Source organism: Chionomys nivalis, chromosome 16 (genome assembly GCF_950005125.1).
Source record: "Chionomys nivalis chromosome 16, mChiNiv1.1, whole genome shotgun sequence".
In the NCBI taxonomy this organism is placed as follows: domain Eukaryota; kingdom Metazoa; phylum Chordata; class Mammalia; order Rodentia; family Cricetidae; genus Chionomys; species Chionomys nivalis.
Window position 1 is genome coordinate 14,855,783 of NC_080101.1, and position 24,055 is coordinate 14,879,837.

At 41.6% G+C, this 24,055-nt stretch overlaps 1 protein-coding gene across 3 annotated transcripts in view; it reads left to right on the top strand.

Moving 5' to 3' along the window:
• The window catches only part of Lpar1 (lysophosphatidic acid receptor 1), a 109,458-nt gene that overhangs the window by 40,633 nt on the left and 44,770 nt on the right, over nucleotides 1-24,055 (top strand). For 2 of the 3 annotated variants that reach the window (XM_057791163.1, XM_057791164.1), the window contains exons 2-3: nucleotides 205-363; nucleotides 19,232-19,979. In XM_057791163.1, the coding sequence (XP_057647146.1) occupies nucleotides 319-363; nucleotides 19,232-19,979 (793 nt within the window). In that variant the 5' untranslated portion in view covers nucleotides 205-318. Of the gene's footprint in view, nucleotides 1-204; nucleotides 364-6,303; nucleotides 6,411-19,231; nucleotides 19,980-24,055 lie in introns of those variants that run through there. The other variant, XM_057791165.1, reaches the window with a different exon arrangement.

Consider the following 24,055-nt stretch of genomic DNA (forward strand, 5'->3'; position numbering starts at 1 on the left):
AAATTGCAATGCTCACATGACATGATCATGGAAAATATCCCTCCCCTCCCCACATGCCCTCAGCAGGCCCCTGTGTTCATTCAGCTGTTATTTGTTTTTTTTTTTGGGGGGGGGGAGTGACTTTTGCCTCACCTTGCAGGTGACTCTTCCCTAGCCCATGTGAGTCCTCTCCTCCTCATTCTGGGCTTCCTTATGTTTTTGCAGGCTTACATTTCCTCCTAGCATGACCGAGATCTGATCAGCCAACACAAGCATTGTTTCCTGTGCCCGGCTCTGCAGTGCGGGGGCCTCCTCATTGCCCCAAACTACGGCACTGTCATGGCGGCTGCCTCTACTTCCATCCCTGTAATTTCACAGCCCCAGGTAAGTGATTTTACCTGGGAGATGTTTTTGTTGTTGTTGTTAACCATGATTTTGTGCAATAGTCAAACTGAGTTTTAAGGAAGCAATCTTTGATGAATCAAGCACACCTCTCATTGTCACTTGCTGGTACGTTGAGGTTGCTTTGAAGAGAGAGATGCTGTGTAGTTCAGGAAGCATCTAGAACTGACCTCTGTTCACAGGGGACAGGTTTACCACACTCAGGATGAGAATGCCCAATTGACACTCCTGCCATCAAGCTCCAAAACAAGACACACCAAAAATGAATTCTGCTTCTCTTATTTCTGCCTTCTTTTTGGGGGGAGGGTGGTACAAGAAATATTCCTCAGTTTGATCTAAGCCCTCCAAGACTTCTTCATTGTTTTATTTCCCTGTAATTATTATTTTGCCTTGGCAAATTCTGGGAAAATTGAAAACAAAATGGAGTTCTAGAAACTTCTGAGCAGTCGTCCCAGGAAGTGCTTTGGCTGTACATGGGGAGCAGAAATTCTTTCAGGATGTCTTCTTTGTTTAGATTATGGTGTTACCTGCTGCTCCGAGTGTGCTAGTATATTAGTCTCAACAGGCAGTATGTGCAATGGAGGGGAACAAACTTGGACTCATTAGGCCTTGGTTCATCTCCCTATTCCTTGGACCGACGCCTCCTTGTCCCTCTCCAGCTTTAACCTCCACCTGTGTTATCCTTCACACAGTATTCAAGTGGAGAAAACAGTAGCTCGTATGCAAAGCACTCAAAAGTGTATAGTTTCTCATCTTCTCTCCCTTTCTTGTGACTCTTCTTTATCCCGTGTGGCTTCTCATTTTTTTTTTTTTTTTTTTTTTGGTTTTTCGAGACAGGGTTTCTCTGTGGTTTTTGGAGCCTGTCCTGGAACTAGCTCTTGTAGACCAGGCTGGTCTCGAACTCACAGAGATCCGCCTGCCTCTGCCTCCCAAGTGCTGGGATTAAAGGCGTGCGCCACCACCGCCCGGCTGTGTGGCTTCTCATTTATGATGCTCAATTTTAGGCAAAGGTTTAAGAAAAAATGGATACCTTTGAGCAAGAGGCATTTTAAATGCTTATATTTAGTACACAAAATACTGGGTTTCATTGTAACATTTTCATGTATCATTGTATTTTGCTCATTTTCCCTGATGTCTCTTCTGTCCTGCCTCTGTCCTCCCTCTTTCTGGTCTCCCCCACTCCATCCACACTCCCTCTCTGTTTCCATGCCATGCATATGGACTGTATTCGTTACTTTTTGCTGCTGTTCTAAAGCAACATGAACAAGGCAACTAAGAGAAGAGAGTGTTTATTTGGGCTTCTAGTTCCAAAGATATAAGAATCCATCATTGTCATGGAAACATAGCAGGCATCACCTCTGGAGCAGCAAGCCCAGAGCTCACAGCTTGAAACATAAGCAGAAGCAGAGAATGATCTGGAAGTGACTTGAGGATTTTAACTCTTTAGGCCCACTTCCAGGGACATACATACTTCCTCCTGCAAATCCATACCTCCTGAATCTCCCAAATAGTGCTACCAGATTGGGACGAAGTGTTCAAATGCATGAGCCTATGGGGGACATTCTAACTCAAACCACCCCGTGGACATAGTTTTTTAATCTAGCTTCTGTATATAAGGAAGCCGGAAGTCTTTTGTCTTTCTTCCTCCATCACCCAGTCTTGATGGCACAGGACGTTGTTTTACCCATTTGTTTTCTGTCTCATTTAGAAGCCTATTATACTTTGTACATATTTAAAATAAGGACATCTGGTTTTGTTATTTTTTTTCTTTAAAGAAGGAGTTGAGAAAGAAGGATGGGTCATTCTTCATTGCCTATAGATCAGCAGTTCTCAACCTGTGGGTCGTGACCCTTAAGGGGAGTTAAATGACCTTTTCACAGGGATCTACTAAGACCATCAGAAAATATAGATGTTGAAGGAGCTGCGGGCTGCATTCCTGCCTCCCAGCTCCCGGCCACCTGGCTAGCAAACACTGCCATTATATCTAGCCTCTTCTAGGCTAATTCTCACGTATTAATTTAGCCCATTTCTAATAATCTGCGTAGCACCACTAGGTGCGCTTACCGGGAAAGATTCAGCATGTCTGACCTGGGTGCTGGCTGCATGGTGTCTGGCTCTGAGAGGAGCTGCCCTGCATCTGAGCTCACTTCCTCTTCCTCCCAGCATTCTTTTCTGTTTACTCCACCCACCTATGTTCTAATCTATGAGACCAAGCAGTTTCTTTATTAATTAACCAATGACCTTCCTCCATCACATAGATATTTACATTATGATTCGTAACAGTAGCACAATTACAGTTGTAAAGTAGCAATGAAAATAATTTTATGGTTGGGGGTTATCCCAACATGAGAAAGTATATTAAGGGGTCACAGCATTATGAAGGTGAACAAATCTTTCTTGGAGGAATATCTTTGGATTGTCAACCCCCAAATAGCAACCCAGAGGCTTATTTTTAATTATGAAAGCTCAGTCCTAGCTTAGGCTTGGCCCACTAACTCTTATAACTTAAATTAACCTGCTTCTTTTAATCTACATTTTACCATGTGGCTTTTTATCTTTTGTTTTGTGTGTCCAACTTCCTCTGTGTCTTGTCAGTGTCTCCACCTTTCTTCCCAGAGTCCTCTCTGTCCCTGGAAGCCCTGCCTACTTCTTCCTGCCTGTTATTGACCATGCAGCTCTTTATTAAACCAATCAGAAGGCTCCTTGGCAAAGACACTCTTCACAGTATAAACAGATACTCTACCACAGGAAGGTTGAGAACTACTGCTACTGATTAACTGGGGGTTTTCCACCATGAATAAGTCCTTGCTGTTCTTTGAATCTTTCAGGAGTGTTTTTGGGGATGTTCGATGCTTGGTGTCATCTCCATCACACCATTTCTCTTTTGCTAGCTGGCCCATCAAGGTTTCAACATTTGACTACTTGGGCATCTTGCTTCTTTTAACCCCTGTGGATCTTTGGCACCATAGAGACTTAGAGAATGGATCAAGAGATTTGTTTTACTTTAGGTTACGATTTCAAAGCCTGAGGCAGCTGTTCCTGAGAGTGACAATTCTTGGCCTTTTTTTGGGAAGTGAGATAGGTCCTAGCATGGGCTTTCCTGACCAGACATTTCAGCATCTCTTACTGTCATATGTCAGCTTTTCCAATAACACTGGCTTACCCACTGTGCTCCCTGTTACGTAAACTACTATGGTTTGGTGCGTAATATAAATGTTTTCAAGTGACTCATTCCATCAAAATGTCCAGTACTCTCCAAAGCAGAAGGGGATCCTATTTAATATAAACAGTGAGGGAAAAAGATACTCTTGAAAACTTTCTGTGGGGTTAAATTGGCATAGCTACTTAAGTGGGCAGGTATTAATCAGTATTAGTCAGTATTAATAAATACTGATGAGGCGTATTTATTGAAGTCAGGTACCTTTGCAGTCATTCTGCTGTCTAAACACATAAGACCAAGGGAGAGTGTAAAAAGATAATCGCACCAAGAACTTCAAATTTCCTGATAGTCAGTTGTGGTTATTAATGAAGTTATGTGTATGGATCTGATTTAAAGGGCACATAGCAGTTAAAACAGTCATTTCAGCATGCCTATGTTGTCATAAGACACCTTATAAAAGGAAAAGAAAGAAAGACATAGAATAATCCTCACAGGAAGAGATCATTAAAACTATAAAATAAGACCATGTGTTTTTTAAGGACTAACATATGGCTCATAAACAGAACTGCAGAGGGAAAAAACCAGCACATACATTTTCAATAGAATTCTATTGCCTCTCAGAGGGCCCAAATTGGATCTGGGGAGATGATAAATCCCTCCAAAGCTTAAGCCTACCCTAAAGAACCATATTTTGTAGCGTGTGACTTCCTTCATTAGGGAGAATTTGAATTTAATTAAAATTTTCTTCTTGAGGATCATTATTAAAAAGTAAACCAAAAAGGCATGAAACACCACTTTTCGGGAGCATGCACATGAGCCCTGTAGCCACACTACTTGAGCTCAGATCCTTGAGAGCCTGAGGGCGTGTGTTTACCCTCTCATTGCCTCCATGCCCAGCTTGCAGAAGAAACAGAGCAGTAAAGAAGCCAGCTCTGGCCGGGCGGTGGTGGAGGCAGGCGGATCTTTGTGAGTTCGAGACCAGCCTGGTCTACAAGAGCTAGTTCCAGGACAGACTCCAAAAACCACAGAGAAACCCTGTCTCGAAAAACCAAAAAAAAAAAAAAAAAAAAAAAGAAGAAGCCAGCTCTGACATTGTTCGGAAAGTGTCATGTTCAATTATGCATTCGGCTCAGAACAACCGCTGGTGCATATTGTCCATGCACATTGGCATGCATTGTTGTTACTGCTCAGCCACCGGACAGGCCTCTATGTGCAATAGTAAAGGAGATAAATAAGGTTGTTGCCTTCCTCGAGTTGAGAAACGCGGTAGAAGATGGGCAGATAAGGAAACCACAAGTTAAAATGCTGGGTCACAATTACAGTGGCCCAGAAGTATGGCTGTTCTTGGAATTAGCACTTTGGCTTCTTGCAGGAAGACCACCACACAAGGAGCCCGTGCATGACTATGAGCTCTTTTGACAGGGGAGAAGAAAGAGCGTGTGCAAATGCCTGGAGGGCTATGGTGAGGAGAGCCACAGCCTTGGGATTAGTTCAGAGTGAGCAGTGAGGTGGGGTATGGGGCTGTCCTCCACCGAACCACAGATCTGACTGTTGGACTTTAAAGAATTCTGTAAAGGGCTTGGTACCTAACTTAGTACTCAAGAGTGTGTATTGTTCTCTCGAGGACCCGAGTTTCATTCCCGACACTGCACCCATACTAGGGGTTCATAGGACCCGGTGTTCTCTTTTGGCCTCCGAGGGCATGTACTCATGTGTGTACATAAGCACACACACACACACAAACACACATACACTTGAAGGTAAAATAAATCTTTTTAAAAACCAAACCAAACCCAGAATTTGGCGAGCTGGTTGAAATCAGCTATGGTGTAGTATTTAAACTGCAGAAATTGGCAAAGTCTTAAGTATTAGAGGGTTTATAGGATTTCGAAAGCCATATTAAGGAAATGGACAAACTCTTAATGAAGCCTGTGGTGGTAGAATGCTTGGAGTCTTAGACCTTTGCTTGAACCCTGTCTTGACAATGTTCTTGACAAATTCTATAGCAATGCCAACCACAGTAGGCAAGTCTCATTCTCAGCCCATGCCGGCCATACTGGTCATAGCAATAGCCTCTTATATTTCGGAATTAAGACAGTTGGGAGGAGTTAGCTGCAAGCTGGGATGATTAGATCCCAGAGCAAGGAGATTTATTTCAGGAGAGATACAGACCTTTGGACCCCCTAGCTCTAGGAGTCTGGCTCTAGGTCATAATGAGCCTCCTGATTATAGGCTGATTCTTCCTCTGGGCTTTGCAGCCAGGATTTCCATCAAGACAGGCTTGTCTCTGCATCTCAGCCCATACTGATGTCCGTTCCCTTATTAGCTGTTGTCTCCTGGTGCAGAGAAGGCTTGAATTATATGAAGGCAGCCTCTCTTTAGGTGGCACATAACGAGCAGCTCTGACAGAGTCACCACCTTACCCTGACATTATCCAGCCCGGGAACTGCTCCTGCAAAGGGAACTGACTATCCAGAGTGAGGATAAACCCACGCTCGAGTGGGAAAGGGCTAAGAATCCCTTTCCAAGACAAAGGCAGAAAGTGGAAGAACAAGAAAAGAATGTGGGTTTTTTTTGTTTGCTTTTCTATTCATCTGGGAACAAAGAACATTTCTCCAGTGAAGGCTGCCTAACACCAGACATAAACTAATTAATATGAACAAATAGCCGGCGATTGTTTCAAATAACAATAGGGAAGAAAGCGCTCATTGTGACTCCCGATGTCTTCGCTGTTTAGTCAGCCAGGCATCGGCCTTGTGCTTTGCAGTGAGACAAGTTTGTGTTCTCTGCTTGGCTACTGCCTGGTCTCCAAGATGCAGGCTTGTTTTCTTGTGCTGGGCCAGCAGCACCCAGCCCTGACGTCACTAAGGTGAGTCCCAGGATAGTTGGGACAGACAGCCACAGGAAGTCGCCTCCACTGATTTATAGCGGAGTTGGTAAGAAGCTTCCATATCCACAGGAACCTGAGGATGTGTTTGTAGACAGGAATCACTGAGACTGGTGATGTGTTTCTCCTGTTCTGTGGATGCTGAGGGGGTGGGGTAGTTGCCGTGTTCTGTTTCTAGAACTCAGCTAAACATTTATTTCACTGTGGTTGATGAGGTTCCGGGGAGTCGAATAGTAATTTGGATTTCAATGTTAATGGAAGGGTCAGTAGCTCAATACCAGAGTATGTCATTTGGTGATAGGGGAGTCTGAGATCGTACAAGGTGCTTGGCTGCCATCCCTGGGATTTCAGTAAGGAAGGGACCTTTGCCTTCAGTGTTGTGGATGCTATTCCCTTCTGCCTCTCGAGTGTAAGATAGTATTTGTGTTCACGCTAGTGACCCAGAGAGAGTTTGATCCGCTTAATTTTGTTCGTGTTCATTAAAGGTATATGTTTGTGATGTTTTCCAGTGCCTTTTAGTTTTCCTCTGATGTTTTGAACTATTTTAAAGCCTTTGTGTTTTCAAAGTCTATGTCTTAGAAGCTTTTACTTTGAGTTGGATGAAAGCAACCGAGTTCTGCATTCCAACTCTGTATATGTTACTCTGAGTTTGAAGACTCTCTCTCTCTCCACTTCTTCCTCCCTCCCTCTTTTCCTCTCTCCATCTGCCGTGTGTGTGTGTGTGTGTGTGTTGTTGTTGTTATTGTAGAAACCCGTGTTAAGGAAGGTTTAAACATTCTCAGGAACGAACGTAAACCCCTGCTACAATCTAGAGTCACCAGTTACCAAAGTTCGACCCATTGGCTTCACTTGTGGGAAGATGAGACACTTTAAGTCCACAGCTTTGCTCCATCTCTTATCTGTCTGCATATCTCACTATTCATCGGCCAGATATAACTTGTTTATATAACTGCAATTCCATTATCACACTTAAGAACTGAAAGCAACTGCTGACATCACATTGTGCTCAATCATGTTGTCATGGAAGGTCAGCAGACAGAGTCATTCGCTCTTCTGTTACTAATGCATCCCGTGAGCTCTCATAGTTTAAAAAGACAGTTTCCTTTCCTCTTTACTCTCTGAAGGAGATGGGAAGTATAACCTGACTTTCACCAACCAAGACTATAGAAATGAAATGCTCACTTTAGTGTTCCATGTAAGGAAGTTAAGGCAATAGTTGCCCTTAAAATTTGATTGCCAAGGAGTCAGGCATGATTTTTATTAGGCAAAAGTATGAGTAATTAATAGTTGTATGAAATATTATTTTACTATGAATCATTCATTGCAGTATGATGTTCCCTGGGCCACACAATGAAGCCATAGTGTGATCTGGCTTTACATCCATGGACCTGAGAAAGAGAAAGGGTTCATAGGCTTAGATCCATATAGACCTTGCAAGTCTGAGCTGTTATATACGGTGCTAAGAGGCCTTTCACTGTAAGTTTTTCTTTCAGCTTTATTTTTCATGTTGTAGAATTAAAACAACATGTGCCGTACTTGAAAGTGTAGATGGGAAGACAGGGGCTGGGTGCTTTGTGGAGTCTTTAATAGCTACCAGGCAGATGCTAGCTCTCACCATGTCCCCATGGTGGCTGTGAGAGTTCCTTATAGGGAGCAAGCGGCGGCTGCATAACGGTTTGTGTGTGTGATGTGCATCTGTCTTATGCCAGGAGACCCATCAGAGGAAAGCAAGTTAGATAAACACTCTACGGAAAACTCCCACGTGCTGCCAGGAATAAATGCACGTGGAGATAAACACTGAGATTTCTGACTTATTCCATCTTGATCTGTGCTTCGATTAGAAGTTAAATTTCTTCTTATATTGCTATTTAAATTCATTTATGCCCCTTCTATGTTTATAAACTCAGCAAGTTTGCGAGGGTATCTTATTTTGGAATCTGAGAGTGCATTTTCAATTTTTCTTTCCTAAGATAAACAATCACATGGGGGGGGGGAGCCTAGGGCAAACCACAGAAGATACCTATGGAGTTTGTTTATTTATCTTTCTAATATGCCCTTGTAATTGGTTCAGTCTGCAGTGGTTGGTGAAGCTACTTCTTTGTCCCTACAGGGCCTGTGGCTTTCTCTTTCGCGCCCACCCTGGTGCGTGTCGTTTTCACGCCTCGGTTCTCCCGACACTCGGACTTTTGTTGCAGAGTCAGCAGAGATGTCGGAGTGTCACGGTGTCCTATTTTTACCATAATCACAGGGTCCAGGGGCACCATCCTTTGAGCTCTGGATCGTGCTGTAACGAGCCTGTCATTAAAGAAATGAGCCTGAATTTGCTGGGTGATGAGCCTGCCGTACCATAGTTGCAGAGTGTCACTTAAGCACTGCCCTGGGGTAATTCGCAGTTGTAGGCAGGCTGAAGCCTGTGGAGAAGGAAAAGGTGTGTTTCTTCTCTGCGTTCCTTAGTGAGAACTGGGACTGTGGTACAGCCTCGTTTCTGAAGCCTGGGTTGGCCATGGAGCAACTTTCAGTGATGCATTCAGCTTCCAGTAGAGCCCTAAGACCCGGCAGCTAGAAGGATGGGGTACGTGCTTGTGGGTGAACAAGGGCTCTGTAACCTCACAGTTGGGATGTCCAGAGGACAATCTCCACACACCAACGTCAGATCAGCCTGCACCAGTCAGCAAAGGGGGGTTTAGGAGTCTAGGTTCAGGCCCAGATAGGAGATTACTCACTGAATTCATGCATGAGCCCCAGCTCTAAGCACTTTGCTCCAGAATTCTGCCTAGCATGACCTTAACTATGGTTGGTAAGTCAATAAAGCCAACCAGGAGAATTGCAGTTCCATGGCTTAGTGGCATAGGTCATAGTTCAGGGCTAAGCTGGAGGGATGAATTGAGTTGTGTAGAGATGACGTGGTCAGGTGATCCCACCTCTGTGAGTCATGGCCACATGGAGGGACTCACCTGCAACATCACACTGTCATGAGGAGCCTGGAGCCCTAAGGCACCACTGAGCCTGCGTGTGGGAATTCACCTCCCTGGTAGTGAGGAAGAAGGTAAGGCAAGCAGAGATGAGTGGGCGTGCCAGTGATGTGAGGACTACAGTCAGCAGACACACTGGACAGTATGTATTTAATTAGAATTAAAAACAACTGTTTTGTCAGACAGGCTTTCCCACCACAGTACAACATAGCCTTGAACTTGTGGTAATTTACCTACCCACTTCTCTTTTTTTCTTTCTTCATTTTGAGGCAGGGTTTCTTTGTGTAGCTGTCTTGGCTGTCCTAGAACTCACTTTGTAGACCAGGCTGACCCTGAATTCACAGAGATCTGCCTGCCACTGTCTCCCAAGTGCTGGGATTAAAGTCATGAGCCACCATCCTCTTGTGTGCTGGGATAACAGATTTAAGCTATACTACCTGGCTAAACTGGATTTTTTTCTTTTTTTTCTTTTTAAATTAATTACATTTGACCTCAGTGGTGGCATATGCCTTTAATCTCAACACTCAGGAAGTAGAGGCAGGCAAATCTCTGTGAGTTCAAGGCCAGCTCAGTATGTCTACATACAGAGTTTCAGGCCAGCTAGGGCTACACAGTGAAACCTTGTCTCAAAAACAACTAAAAAATATATGTCACTTTAGGTATTCATTTTGTGCTCCCCGTGTGTGTGTGTGTGTGTGTGTGTGTATGTGTGCACTTGCGTGTGTGCATGCTTGTGTGTATTCACGTGTGCACTCATGCATACATATGCCATGGTGCATACGTGGGGGTCAGAGGACAACTTGACAGAGTCTGTCATCTCCATCCTCTAGGTAATTTTGCCAATAAGGTGGGACCAAGGGACTGAACTCTGGTAGTGAGGCTTGACTGCAGATTCCACTGTCTGCTGAGCTAGCACACCAGCCCCAGAATTCTTATAAGTACCTTTGGTCCAAGTTTTCTCTTAAAGTTATTAAAATTTTCTCTTGATATGTGAAATAGGGAAAGTGGCTTTTTTATTGAATATTGTATTACTTAATTCTTAGTCTACTCATAGCAAAAGCAGTTTCCAAGAGCAGTTTTTCCAGTAAGGAAATGACAAGAGAAAGTGGTAGATGATGGTTAAAAAAAGAAATAAGTGTTTGCTGCTTATGTTTTAAAACTGAAACAGATTAAGTTGTAAGTAGGCTATGTTTCAGAAAACTTAACGCACAGTGAATATGTGGTTTTGGCCTATCCAATCAGTTACGACTGTATTACAGACACTGTCTGCGGTCCATGAAGGCTCAGTCCCTGAGGGTTTTGATTTTTGTGTCAGCAGAACAGATGCCATAGAAACGAGTACCTGATGCTCAGGTTGAGCATGGTAGTGTCATGCCTTTAAATCCCAGGAGGCAGAGGCAGGTAGATCGTTCTGTGGGGCTGAGGGGGCCAACCTGGTCTGAATAAGGATTTGCAGGCTAGCCAGAATTGCATAGTGAGTCCCCATCCCCCCTTCCTTAAAAAGGTAACTTTTTCTTCTCCAGTTTTAGATGAATAAATTACACTCTGTTCTCTTCATGCACACATGTGCTGGCGGAGGTCAGAGGTTCTATGTTATTTTTTGAGACAGGGTCTCTTATTACATTTGGAGGCCCCAATTCAGCCAGAGTAGCTGATTAGCAAGCCCCAGGGCCCTTCCTGCCTGCTGCCCCCAGCACTGGAATTCCAGGTGTACTCCACATGGAACTGCACATGGTCGCTGGTGGTCTGAACTTAGTCCTCATGCTTCTCTGGCAAGCACATTCCATCTTTAGCCACGATGTCCCCATCCCCACCTCCTTCTTTTAATGGCTTAGACTGAATCATTTTTGTGATGAAATATGTTAAACAATGGTGAAACGTACCTGTATGTATCCATTATTTTGCTTTGTAAAAGTTTAACATTTTGATGCAATTTCTCAGTCTTTTGTGTTTTAATAAATAAAGAAAATGAATACTTATCATCCAGCAAGGTTACCGAAGTCCCTTCTACTCTTTTCCCAATGCTGTTAATTTTTTCATCCAGATCAGAAATGGATAATTATTATTCTTTCTGCATGTATTTGAGGACATTCAGTTCTGTGAGAAAACATGAATAATTATAATAAATTTCTATAATTTTTAAATGCAAGAATGATATGCCACATGTTTACCTGTGCAAATTGCCTTCATGGTTAGTGTATGTGAACTGGCTTCATTTCATTTCTTTTTAGTAGTTTCTTGTGTATATTGTGATTCATTCCTCCTCTGGTGGTTCAGTATTTGTGTTGCTTCTTAATTTTAAATTATACGATATTGGCTCTCCTTAGGCACATTTATGATCCCCCCTACCCCCTCCAGAGTCCAGTGTCTGAATAATTGAATTTGAGTCATTTTTGTGAGACCATTTTTCGAAGCTGTAGTACTGAGTTTCCATTCTCTGGCATCGTATGACTGCCCTCGCCGGCAGTGACATTTTCAGACGCGTTAATTGTGCTGTGTTGGAAACAATTGGCCCTTTCTGTCGATGCTGCTCAGCCTTATCTGGTTCCTTCTGAGGAGAATTTTCATGTGGCTCTCGGCTGGTTTGACTTTCTCCTGAGGATTGTCTCTCCGTGTCTTTGCACATGTTTTTTTTTTTTTTTCTGTTGGATCGTTTAGTTTTCTCTTTTTGATTGGTAAGAAATTTTTACTCCTCACTGTAAGGAGAATCATATATGTAAATTGCCAAATTTCATACAAGCATTTTCCTCCTCTTTCATTATAAGTTTTTTTTCATCACTGAAGTCTTACTTTTTTTGATTAGCTAAATTTGGTCAATATTTTGTTTTCATTTGGAAAAAATCTTCCCACTATTCACAAGTTATAAATACATTTTTTGTTTTCTTCCAATTCTTACAGATTACTATATAGTATATATAATAACATATAAAATATAATATATAATAGATACAGCACAATAATACTTAATAGAATAAAATAATATGTATTATGTCATAATATTATATGTATTTTACATATATATAATGCCTCAAATGGCATTCTGTATATGATAGTGGCTTATACAGCCTGATGTGAGTTTCTATGCATTACATAGGTTATTATTATTAAATAAATGAATAGTCGATGGGTATAGTTTGTTGTTTTTACTCTTTGACCCTTTTGTGGGGCCTGCCACAGCCCCCAAATAGAGAGTCTCACAATTACTGATAGCTATTTGGCCTCATCTTAGCTTGTTTCTGGCTCTCTTAGCTTAAATTATCCTGTCTGTCTTTTGCTCTGGACTTTTATCTTTCCCGATCTCTGTATACCTTTCTTTACTTCTTACTCCATGGTTTTGCTGTGTATCTGGGTGGCTGGCTCCTGAAGTCCTCCTCTCCTTCTTTTCTCATTCCTTGATCTCCTTCCCCCAGATTTCTCCTCCTGTTTACCCTCCCTGCCTGCCAGCCCTGCCCATCCTTGCTCCTGCCCTGCTATTGACTCTTTATTAGACCAATCAGGTGTTTTAGGCAAGCAAAGTAACACAGCTTTTCAGAGTTAAATAAATACAATATAAAAGAATGCAATACATATTTACATCACCGAACAAATATCCCACAGCATAAATACATGTAACACATCTTAAAATAATGTTCCACAACACATGGATAAAGCCATGCCACCCTATCAAGTCGCCATGTGTGTGTTTCAGCCTCTCTGGCTAGTTCCAGAGGGTTTTCATGCTTGTCTGTGCTAACCTTGTCTTGTGTTAGCCTGCTGAGTACTGGAATTACAGGTCCACACCACCATTCTTAGTTGGGTAAATCCTTATTCCTCTAATTGTTTTTCTCAATTGAAGCCGCTCTTCTTATTTCCTGCGCTGTGTATGAACTGATATTTTTCCTTATCCATTATTTTACTAATATGGAGACTGTTAAGACTTCTGGCACTACTAGTGTTTTTTAGTTCAAACTCACAGCCTCAGACATAACCATGTCTGCTTCTCAGTAGCATTTGCGAGCTGGAGAGATGGTTCAGCAGTTAAGAGCACTGCCTGCTCTTCCTAAGGTCCTGAGTTCAATTCCCAACAACTACGTGGTGGCTCACAACCATGTGTAATGAGATCTGGTGTCCTCTTGAGGAAGGGACCTGGTCAGTCATCGTCATCAACTTAGACCATGAAACCCAATATGGATGAGTTCAACAGAACCACCATATACGGGCTGCCTATGCATGCTTCAGCATTGCCAGGGCATAAACTTCATTCATTCAAAATTTCCTCATTGACCACGCTGATCTGCTGCAGGTGTAGCCTATTAACCTTGCTTTGTAGTTCTTAATTGGCTCAGAGAAGCATCTAGAAGACTTGCTATACTTAATCCTGCACATCTTTGGTATTATTAATGGCTTTTATCATTCCTCCTCTTAGCAACAACTTAAAATTCTCTGGGAATCTGCCAGTGTGATGATGTTTCCCTTTCGTTAGCCTGGTAGAAAAGAATCTTCATGAGAAGGCTCTCATGATATAGTCTCACTGACTATATATATAATATATCAGTTTACTCTCCACATGTAAACATAGACAAACCACTTGAGATATTATTTTTGGTGAATTTCTAAAATATTCATTATTGCATCTTCTTCAGCGTCCTAAGGAACCTAGAACTAAGCCATATTGTAATTTGTGTCAGTGTTGTATTCTGATGCGAAATCATGCCATTTTTCTTATTTTTAATTTGAAACTCTAAGAAGGATGGAGATTATTTTCCTGGTAGTAAACCTAATAACATTTGAATAAATTCCATGCTACTTATTTTTCTGCTATCATCGGGAGAATAGTGTAAATGGTTTGATTATATTAGATTTAATAACTGAAAATGAAAAGGACATAGAGATCTTTTATGCTTCCATTTCAAAAAGAGAGAACGGGACTAGGAGCCATCGCCTACCTTTTGAACACGTGACTTGGTGGACATTGGACTCAGGAAGAGTCTAAAGCTCAGAGATGCACATACCCTCACACATTCCACTGTGTTAATAGAAATGGGACCGTGTGATCTTGAGGAGATGGAGACTGGTGGCTCCTCAGTGTGCATGGGCCAACCAGCCTAGTCTATTCAGCCAAATCCAGGCCACTGAGAGATCCTGTCTCTATAGCCAAAGTGGATGAAAAACAGTACTCTGGCTTCCACATGTGCACACACATGTGTGCCTGTGCTCTGACACACATAGACCTATGTGCATATATGCATACACAGAAGTGGGGAGCAAGCTGACTTCACTTATATCATACTGCGGGTTCTTTACACAGCGTAGATTAAGACGCCCTTAAAGCATGCCAGGGGAGTACATATTTACCTTCTTCTTGGACTCTCCACTAAACCGCAGAGGTCTAATTAGTATCTTGTGATCTTTATGCCAGGTGTTTGTTTTTTCTCTTGGCTAATGAGTGTATAATTGCCTTCTGGGAGATTAAAAGGCGTGTCAAATGAACAGGAAGTGGCTTCAGCAGGCACTCAAGTGTATTGTTTAGTGCCCTTTGAAGGCATAGTGTTGAGCTGCGTCCTTGCCTGACATTCCATAATTCCTGGGAAGGTGGAGAGGGGTGCATGAAGGTCAGAGACCCCAGACAGCGCCATAACAACACCCTTTAGAGTTCAGGATGATAGGCTGCCGTGACTGAAGCTCATGGGTAGGGTGAGGAGATTTCTAAGAGGAACATCTGCGAAGAGTAGCCACTGAGGCCCCACCCCCAGCCCAGTATTCCTTTCTGGGATGCAGTGACCAGTCGTGAATGCCGACTTTCTGCCACTGGGAGACATTTCATTTAAAAGTAATTTTATCTGATCTGCATGTTTAGCCCCTCTCCAGGGCAGCATTTGGCGGCAGCTTACTCCACAAGGATTTTGAGCTGTAGCGATTTCGCCTGTAGAGCCATAGCTTTCATTGGAAAATATTTACTGAATTTTGTCTGAGTGCGTATTCATATTGTCCCCATGATTCTAACAGTAACTGCTGGTTTCTTTTCTCAAAGTGAAAAGGAAAGCACTTAAGATCTTACATTTGGGTATGTGGGGGTATATGGGGTGATCAGTCTTTGCCTATTGCCCTTTCCTTCAGTACAGCCAGCTGGAGACCAAATGCTCACATTTTCCTCAGCAGTGTGGAAAGTGACCTTACTTCAGTAACTACCCAAAGCCACAATGTTTACCTCCGCCCATTCCGGTAATTTCAGCCGATTGTCACAATTTAAATTTAATTTAAATAGTATGTTCAATTTGTTTGGATTTCTTCCTCTTTCTCCTCATCTCTCCCTTGTAAACAGTAAGAGAAAATGAACATTTACATCCTACTTTCCTAGCTCAAGTACTTTTTGGTGCAATGATAGATTTATGCCAATATTATTAAATTATATCTTCTGTAATTTGTTTTAAGAGTTATTTTTATGTTTGAATTTTTGGCCATTTGAAAACAATTGTTATGTCTTATGAATTTTATACACCACGGATTTTGGCTGCATGTGTGGATGCATGCATGTGTGCATGTGTGTGAACATGTGTGCGTGCGTACATGTGTGTGTGCATATGTGTATGCGTGTGTGCATGTGTGTGTATGTGTGTATGTATGCACAAGCATTTGTGTTTATTAGTCACTTTCCTTGTCAGTGTGGTCAAGCTCCTCGTGAGCCTGTGGGGGGGTTTCCTGTAGGGTCCTAAAGATTTTTCTCTATACAGCAAAGTCTTTCATACCTTGGGTTTTGTGCTAAAGCAGTGGTTCTCAACTTTCCTGATGCTCTGACCCCTTTAATACAGTTCCTCATGTTGTAGTGACCCCAATGATAAAATTATTTTTGTTGTTACTTTATAACTGTAATTTTGCTACTATTATAAATTGTAATGTAAAAATCTGATTAGTAGAAAATTGTAATGTAAAATCCAATATACAGGATATCTGATATACAACCCTGGTGAAAGGGTCATTTGACCCCCAGCGGGGTCACAACCCACAGGTTGAGAATCTCTGTCCTAAAGCTTCCACATCAGAAGCACTGGGGGTGTTCTGTTCTCTCCACCTTCCACATTTGGTGAGCTTGCTTTTTCTTTATTTCTCCTTTGTGCTTCTAGAGCCTTTTTTTACCTTTAAGATTCCAAAATCTCATTAAGCTATAGGGAAATTTGACCTGCTTTCAACATTGTTTTGTAATTTATATCAACATAAACGGGTAATGAATGTGTCTTCTTAAGCTGTGGCTTTTCCTTGTGTGATCTCTGCCTCTCCAACTCCACCCCAGTCCTTGGATCTCCAGAAAAACTAGGTGTTTGTTTTAATCCACGCTTCCAATTCCTTCTTGTTGTCGCTGACCCTCTCTATGAATGCTGGGTGGATATCTTACATCTTTTATTTTATTTGGCATTTCTGCTCTCTAGGAATTTTGTCTTTCTTTTTTTCTATTTATTTATTTATTTTTGGTTTTGGTTCTTGGTTTTTTTGAGACATGATTTTTCTGTGTTGTGGCTGTTCTGGAACTCATTCTGTAGACCAGGATGACCTGGAACTCACAGAGATCCATCTGCCTCTGTCTCCCAAGTGCTGGGATTAAAGGTATGCACCACCACTGCCCAGTTCTACTTCATTTTTTTTTATTTAGAAATCATTTTTTATTGTGTTCTGTCTGACAAGTACAATCATGGCTTTCCAAGATAACCATTACTAAAGCCACAGGACCTCTGAATAAATGACCTTAGTTGGCAGAAGGGATTTTTTACAAGTAGTTTTATAGGAGATTTGAAATGAAGAGATGATCATAAAGATTCAGGCTTCTTAAAAATGTTCTACTCACAGCCCTTTTGTACCTGAAAACTGTTCACAAATCTCTGGACATGTCTGTTAGGAAGTTTCATGATTGAGAAAATTAAAGTGGGCAGGCCTACCCTAACTGTATGTGTGGAGGGGGTGGAGTGAATACAAAGGGAAAAGCCAGTTGACTACAGCATTCTATGCTCCTGCATCCTGAGTGTGGATTCAGTTGATGCTTCTTCCCACTCTACTGACAAGACTTTCTGACAGAGCAGACCACATCTTCACACCATCAGCTAAAAACGAGCCCTTCCATCCTTGACTTACTTTTGCCAGTAATATTGTTACAGCAATAAAAGAAATAATTAGCACAGTAGCTGTTGTTAATATAATCAGAAAATTCCGAATTCAGGACACCTTGATGTCTTTGAGAAGAGACAATGCTCCTGTGTTCACAATAAAGGGACTAAATCAATCGCTGTGGAACTTGAGTTGGATGAAACAGGAAATGAAAAATGGGAGGGTGATCCATCAAAAAATAGATCAAGAAAACAGATACCTTCAAAAGACAGAGGTACTAGGCATCACATGAGAAAAACTGAAAAATGAGATATTATGATGAGTAATTAGAATGTCTCAAGTAAGTATTTTTGAAAGCAGGCAGTTCTGGGTAGGTGTGGTCATGGGTATGGGCCACTGGGATGTAACGGAATAGGTCACTAGAGGTGAAGTCAAGGAAAAGACAGGTAAGGAAAGTCGATGAATTACCTAGAATAAGGGCAAGATTTGAGGTGGAATGGAACACTAATGACCAAATTCTCTGATGTGTACTGAGGGAGGCACTCTGGACTGTGCAGAAGATGCCACGAGATGTAAGACAAAGTTGTGGAGTATGACTTATTTAATGAAGAGAAGAATCTAGAGGTAACCATACAGCAGAGTATTTGTTTAGTGATTTAGGACTCACAGCAAGAGAAGAGGAAACAGAATGTGAAATATCATCAGGGACTAGTTTCTAATTCTAGAAGTTTCCAGTGAACTGAAGGTCTCAGGAAGAGAGTTGGGATTTTTTTTTCCTTTTTCTAGTTGATATGCATTTCCCCCTTTTGTATTCTTCATTATCTTTTATTTTCTAACTTTGCTTTACTGTTTACTGATTACCCGTATTCGATTTAGACCTCCTCAAACCTTTCTGGACTAAAGTGTGAGTATAAATAGTATGCAAATATACTCCATCTGCTTCTGATTAAAAGAAAAAGAAGGAGTAAGTAAACACATTACAAAGCAGCATCATTCTACACTGGGAGGCATGCGTGTTCTCTAAAACAATTATATTTTACTTCTTGGGGAGTAGTGTCAGGTATCAGCCGCTTACAGTAAGCCTTCCAAGGGGGAAGAAAGTCACAGAGTCACAGACTGGTAGCTGGATGCTATTCTGGGGATGGAGAGTTCTGGGGGTGGGTTGTTCTGACCACAGGAATGTTGAACAGTACATGATGGCTTTGACTAAAGAATCTTTGATGGATAGTATGACCTTTGAAATGTTGGGGCTGATGGCCCTTCTGTGAGCTTGTGTTACAAAATGTCTGTCACAGGTCAAAACCACTGTGTGAGGTGAGAAATGCACACTAATTGGCCAAAGATACCATCCAGAAACTACCTCTGTTACTAAATAACAGGACAGAGTAAAGTTCAATAGGATAAACACTTCAATTGCAAAGTTCTGCAAGATTTTTGACTGTTTTGGGTATTTTAAGGAAGTTGTTTTGTGTGTGTGCATGCCATGTGGCTTTTCTTGAAGACTTCAATGACACACAACCACCAAGTAGAGACCTTGTCATTTATTTGTCTCACCGTCTTTAATCTTGAGTACAAAATGGCCAATGTGGCTGTTGGACATTATTCTGGGTCAGATTTCCAGATTCTTTGCTTTTATTGTTTCATTTGAAGATGTTATAGGAGCCTTGTGTTGTCTGTCCATCTTTATATTTGGATCCGTGGTTTCATTCATTCATTCATTCATTCATTCATTCATTCATTCTTCTTCTTCTTTCTCAGTTCACAGCCATGAACGAACCACAGTGCTTCTACAATGAGTCTATCGCCTTCTTTTATAACCGGAGTGGGAAATATCTTGCTACAGAATGGAACACAGTGAGCAAGCTGGTAATGGGACTGGGGATCACTGTCTGCGTGTTCATCATGCTGGCCAACCTACTGGTCATGGTGGCAATCTATGTCAACCGTCGCTTCCATTTCCCTATTTATTACTTGATGGCCAACCTGGCTGCTGCAGACTTCTTTGCTGGATTGGCCTACTTCTACCTGATGTTCAACACGGGACCCAATACGCGGAGACTGACTGTTAGCACCTGGCTCCTCCGGCAGGGCCTCATCGACACCAGCCTGACGGCCTCGGTGGCCAATCTGCTGGCTATTGCCATCGAGAGGCACATCACAGTTTTCCGCATGCAGCTCCACACACGGATGAGCAACAGGCGCGTGGTGGTGGTGATTGTGGTCATCTGGACGATGGCCATTGTGATGGGTGCCATACCCAGTGTGGGCTGGAACTGTATCTGTGATATTGATCATTGTTCCAACATGGCACCCCTCTACAGTGACTCCTACTTAGTCTTCTGGGCCATTTTCAACCTGGTAACCTTCGTGGTCATGGTGGTTCTCTATGCGCACATCTTTGGCTATGTTCGCCAGAGGACTATGAGAATGTCTCGGCATAGTTCTGGACCCAGGAGGAATCGGGACACCATGATGAGCCTTCTGAAGACTGTGGTCATTGTGCTTGGTGAGTTGTCTCCTTTATAGATTCTCAATGTGGTCATGTATCCACATTAATTTATGATAATGGTAAACGAGAGTGTGAATATTTACCTGGTATTATGAGAGAACAGGGAAATGTCGTTTTGCAAGTCTATGGCAATGTCAGCTTTCTTTCTGCAGTTATAGAATCAGCTAAATACTGGTCTCAGTGCTGTGGTGTAAATGATGAAAGATATCATAGAAGATTTTTCCTCCCTAGAATACCATAACATTCAAGGTCCCACACCACCAAAATCAAAACAAACAGAAGCCTCAGCATAACTGGTTTCATTTAGCTTTAAAAGGTTTTATTAGAGGCCACATCATAAGACTTTTGCCCTGAGGTCTTTGTTTCACAGATGTTCAAATGGATGGTGTTTTATATGATATGGGCACCCTAGATGCTTTCCTACATAGTTAACTACAGCATGTAGACTTGAACTAATAGATATCTTTTATTTTATTTTTGAGCATTTGATCCATGTAGACAATGAAATATCATCATATGTACCTCCACTTCCTCCTCTGGTTCTCCTTCTATCTCCCCAACAAGCCCTTCCCAACTGCATGTCCTTGATTTTGTTTGTTTCTTTTAATCTTTTGACAACCCATAAGTCCCATGTGCACAGATGTGGGGTATGGGAAACCTACCAGTATTGATTACCTTCCTCCATAAATAATGATTCTTCATCCCCCAGCAACTACCCATGAGCAATAATTGCTCCTCGGTATGGAGTGGGTTCTAAAGATCATCTACCCATCTCTGCTGGGATGATCTTGGGAACCTTTTGGCTGTCTTGTTCATGTGATGATCTTGGGTAGGTAACCAGTGCATTGTGAGGTCATGATTTAGATAACTCTGCCATGTACGGGAGCAGCATTCCTCAGCACCCACCTCTCTCCTCTGGCTCTTACATTCTGTCTACCTCATCTTCTGTGATGGTCTCTTTCAGCCTTGGTGGTGGAGATGGGTGTTCTGTGTAGAGCTCAGGATCTCTTTCTCAGCACTGTGACCAGTTCTGCATCTCTCCATTGACTGCTGTCCACTATGAAAAGAAACTTCTTGGACCAAGGTGGAGAGCAGCCCAGGGGTGTCAGTAGCAGAAGCTGGGAAGACTCTCTATAATTCTTAACAAATTGTAGGCAAATAGTCCAAGGTTTTATAGAAATCTATGGCAGAAATCTTTAGGAAAATTAGTTTTGCAAAATTAATTTTCTCTTCATATTAATAGGCATTACCTCACAGTTGAAGATAAAAGTTATGATGTTCCTTCTATAAACTCAAATAATCTTTTTGTTATCGATTTAAAAAATTAAAGTATAATTATATCATTTCTTCCTCCCTTTCCTCTTTCCTCTCTGCAATCTGTCCCATGTTCCTCTCCATATGTATGTATGTATGTATGTATGTATCTATCTATCTATCTATCTATCTATCTATCTATCTATCATCTATGTATGTATCTATCTATGTATCTATCTATCTATCTATGTATCTGTCTATCATCTATGTATCTATGTATCTATCTATGTATCTATGTATCTATGTATCTATCTATCATCTATCATCTATCATCTATCTATCTATCTATGTATCTATCATCTATCTATCTATCTATCTATGTATGTATCTATCATCTATCTATGTATCTATGTATCTATGTATCTATCTATCTATCTATCTTTCTCTAAGTATATTAATATAATTTGCTCAGTTCCTTTAATGCTTCTTGTATGTTTATCATTGTATGACCACTTAGTAGTGTATAACCAATTAGGGAGCTCATCCTTGAAGAAAAGGATTTCTCTCACTCTCAGCATTTCTTGAGACAGGCTAACCTTGAACTCACTCTATATAGACTAAACTGGCCTTATCTTGTGGCCTCTTGCCTCAATTTCCTGCATGTTGGTATTATAAGCATGAATTACCACACCCAGTTTTAAACTCAAGTGACTTCAAACTTAGATTAAAAAAAAAAAACTCCAGGATAGTGGTCAGTGTGGATGAGATATGTATACATTTACATACTCACAAAATAGCTTCAGAAAGCCTAGTAAACTCTGGGCACTGGGGTGACACCTGGAGATATACCCACCTAGAGAACATTTGGAGAACATTTCTTTTAGAGTATAGAGTAACTAAAATGTTTGCTTAATGATAATTTGCTTAATTAATTACCTAATTGAATCACAGCTTCTTCTTAGACTATATTGAGGTTAATGTTTGATCACGTCTATTAATCTTAAAGCACACCCATATAAACAAAACAATGCCACAAACGAAATTCCTGTAAGAAAAACGAGCCAAAGCTTTTTCAGTGGTTGGGGATGTAGTTGTGTGGCAAACGGTCTCTTCTTTTCTTTAATTGAAAGTATATTTTTCATACAGTATATGCTGGTCATGTTTCACCCTTCTCTAATTCCTCCCAGCTCCTCCCCACTTCTCCACACACCTAAATCAATACCCTTTCTTTCACTCTATCATTAGAAAATAAACAGGCAACTAAAAGACACAAAAGAATAGGACAAAACAACCAGAAAGAAAAGAGCCAAAGTCAAAGCTCAAGAAATATATACAGATGTAGATGCTCACACACCTGCATACCCAGAAATGCCATAAAAACATGAAGAAAGAAACCATAGTGTGTAGACAAAAGACCTGTAAGGTTAAAAGATAAAAATAAAAGCCCAGATAAAGAATTAGGAGACAACAAAACTCCAAAGAGTACTATTGATTTAATTTTATGCTGGTCATCTACTTAAGAGCGTGGGGCCTGCCCATGTGTGTGGTTTGGATACCCAGTGAGACTTTGTTGGAGAAAACCTAGTTTTTCTGTTGTGAGCGGTTGTCAGTTGGAGATAGTTTCTGGGTAAGGGATGGGACTAGTGTCCACTTTATTCACTCTCAGCCCTGGGACCCCATGTGACTTAGACCTATGCAAGCTGCCCCAGTCTCGGTGAGTTTATATGTGTGTGTTGTGTCTAGAAGGTCTTGTTTTCTCTGTGTCTTCTATCCCCATTGGCTCTTTCCATCTTCTCTCCTGCAAAGTTCCCTAAGCCCTGAGGGGACGGATTGGAAGGAGATATCCCATTTAGGACTGATGGTTCCCAGGTCTCTCCTTCTCTGCCCGCTGTCCAGTTGCGGGTCTTTTTATTTGTTTCCATCTACTGTGGGAAAAAGCATCTCTCATGAGGGCTTCTTCCTCATTTAATTACGGTAAAGCCTTGGCACATCTCTATGCCTCCAGACAGCTTTACCTGATCTGAAGAAAACATGTTTCAGATTGCCATGGACATAATCTGTGTATGAGATGAAATGCATAGACCGAGAACATTTTGCTTCCGTATTGACGCAGACATTTGTTTGCTGGCCGTCAAATGTTGATGGACACTGTGATATGTGTGCGTGGCTCTTCCTTTATAATCTCAGACACTCACTGTTTAGTTCATGGAGCACTAAATGACTGCGGCATTTGGACTATGAACCCATCAAGTTCTTACTTTAATCTTGACCTTTGCATAAGATTCCACATCTGCATCTCGCACTACACTTAATTATTCATGTAAAATTAATATCTGTGCCTCACTGGGTAGTTTGGCCTCCACCTTAAGCAACACTACCACCACCTATCACATGAATTTCAAATGTGTATAGCAGAAGTCATGTCCTTTGAGGCTTACATAATAATAATTCTGTAGCCACGAAATGGAAGAAGTTTTAGAACATGGAAAACTCCAGTCAGAATTATGTGTGAAAAATAACTTGAAGCAAGATGGAAATATGTTTGTAATTTTGGAAATAGAGGTCAATAAATGAATAAAACCTTTTTGAGAAGAGCAGTAGGAGTGAGAGGGTGCGTGGGCTCCACACGGGAAAGTGGTAGAAAGCCCCAAGAGGAAAGTCACAGCCCAAAGCAGCCATGCGTTTGTCACAGTGATGCCCAATGTCTCTTGTGCCATCCGCTCTCCTGCTGGAAGTGGTGGATCTGGATATTTGGAAACCATGGGTTTGTGTTGTGAAATGAGCGCTGTCATTGGCCTGGCGATCATCTCTTTATCAGC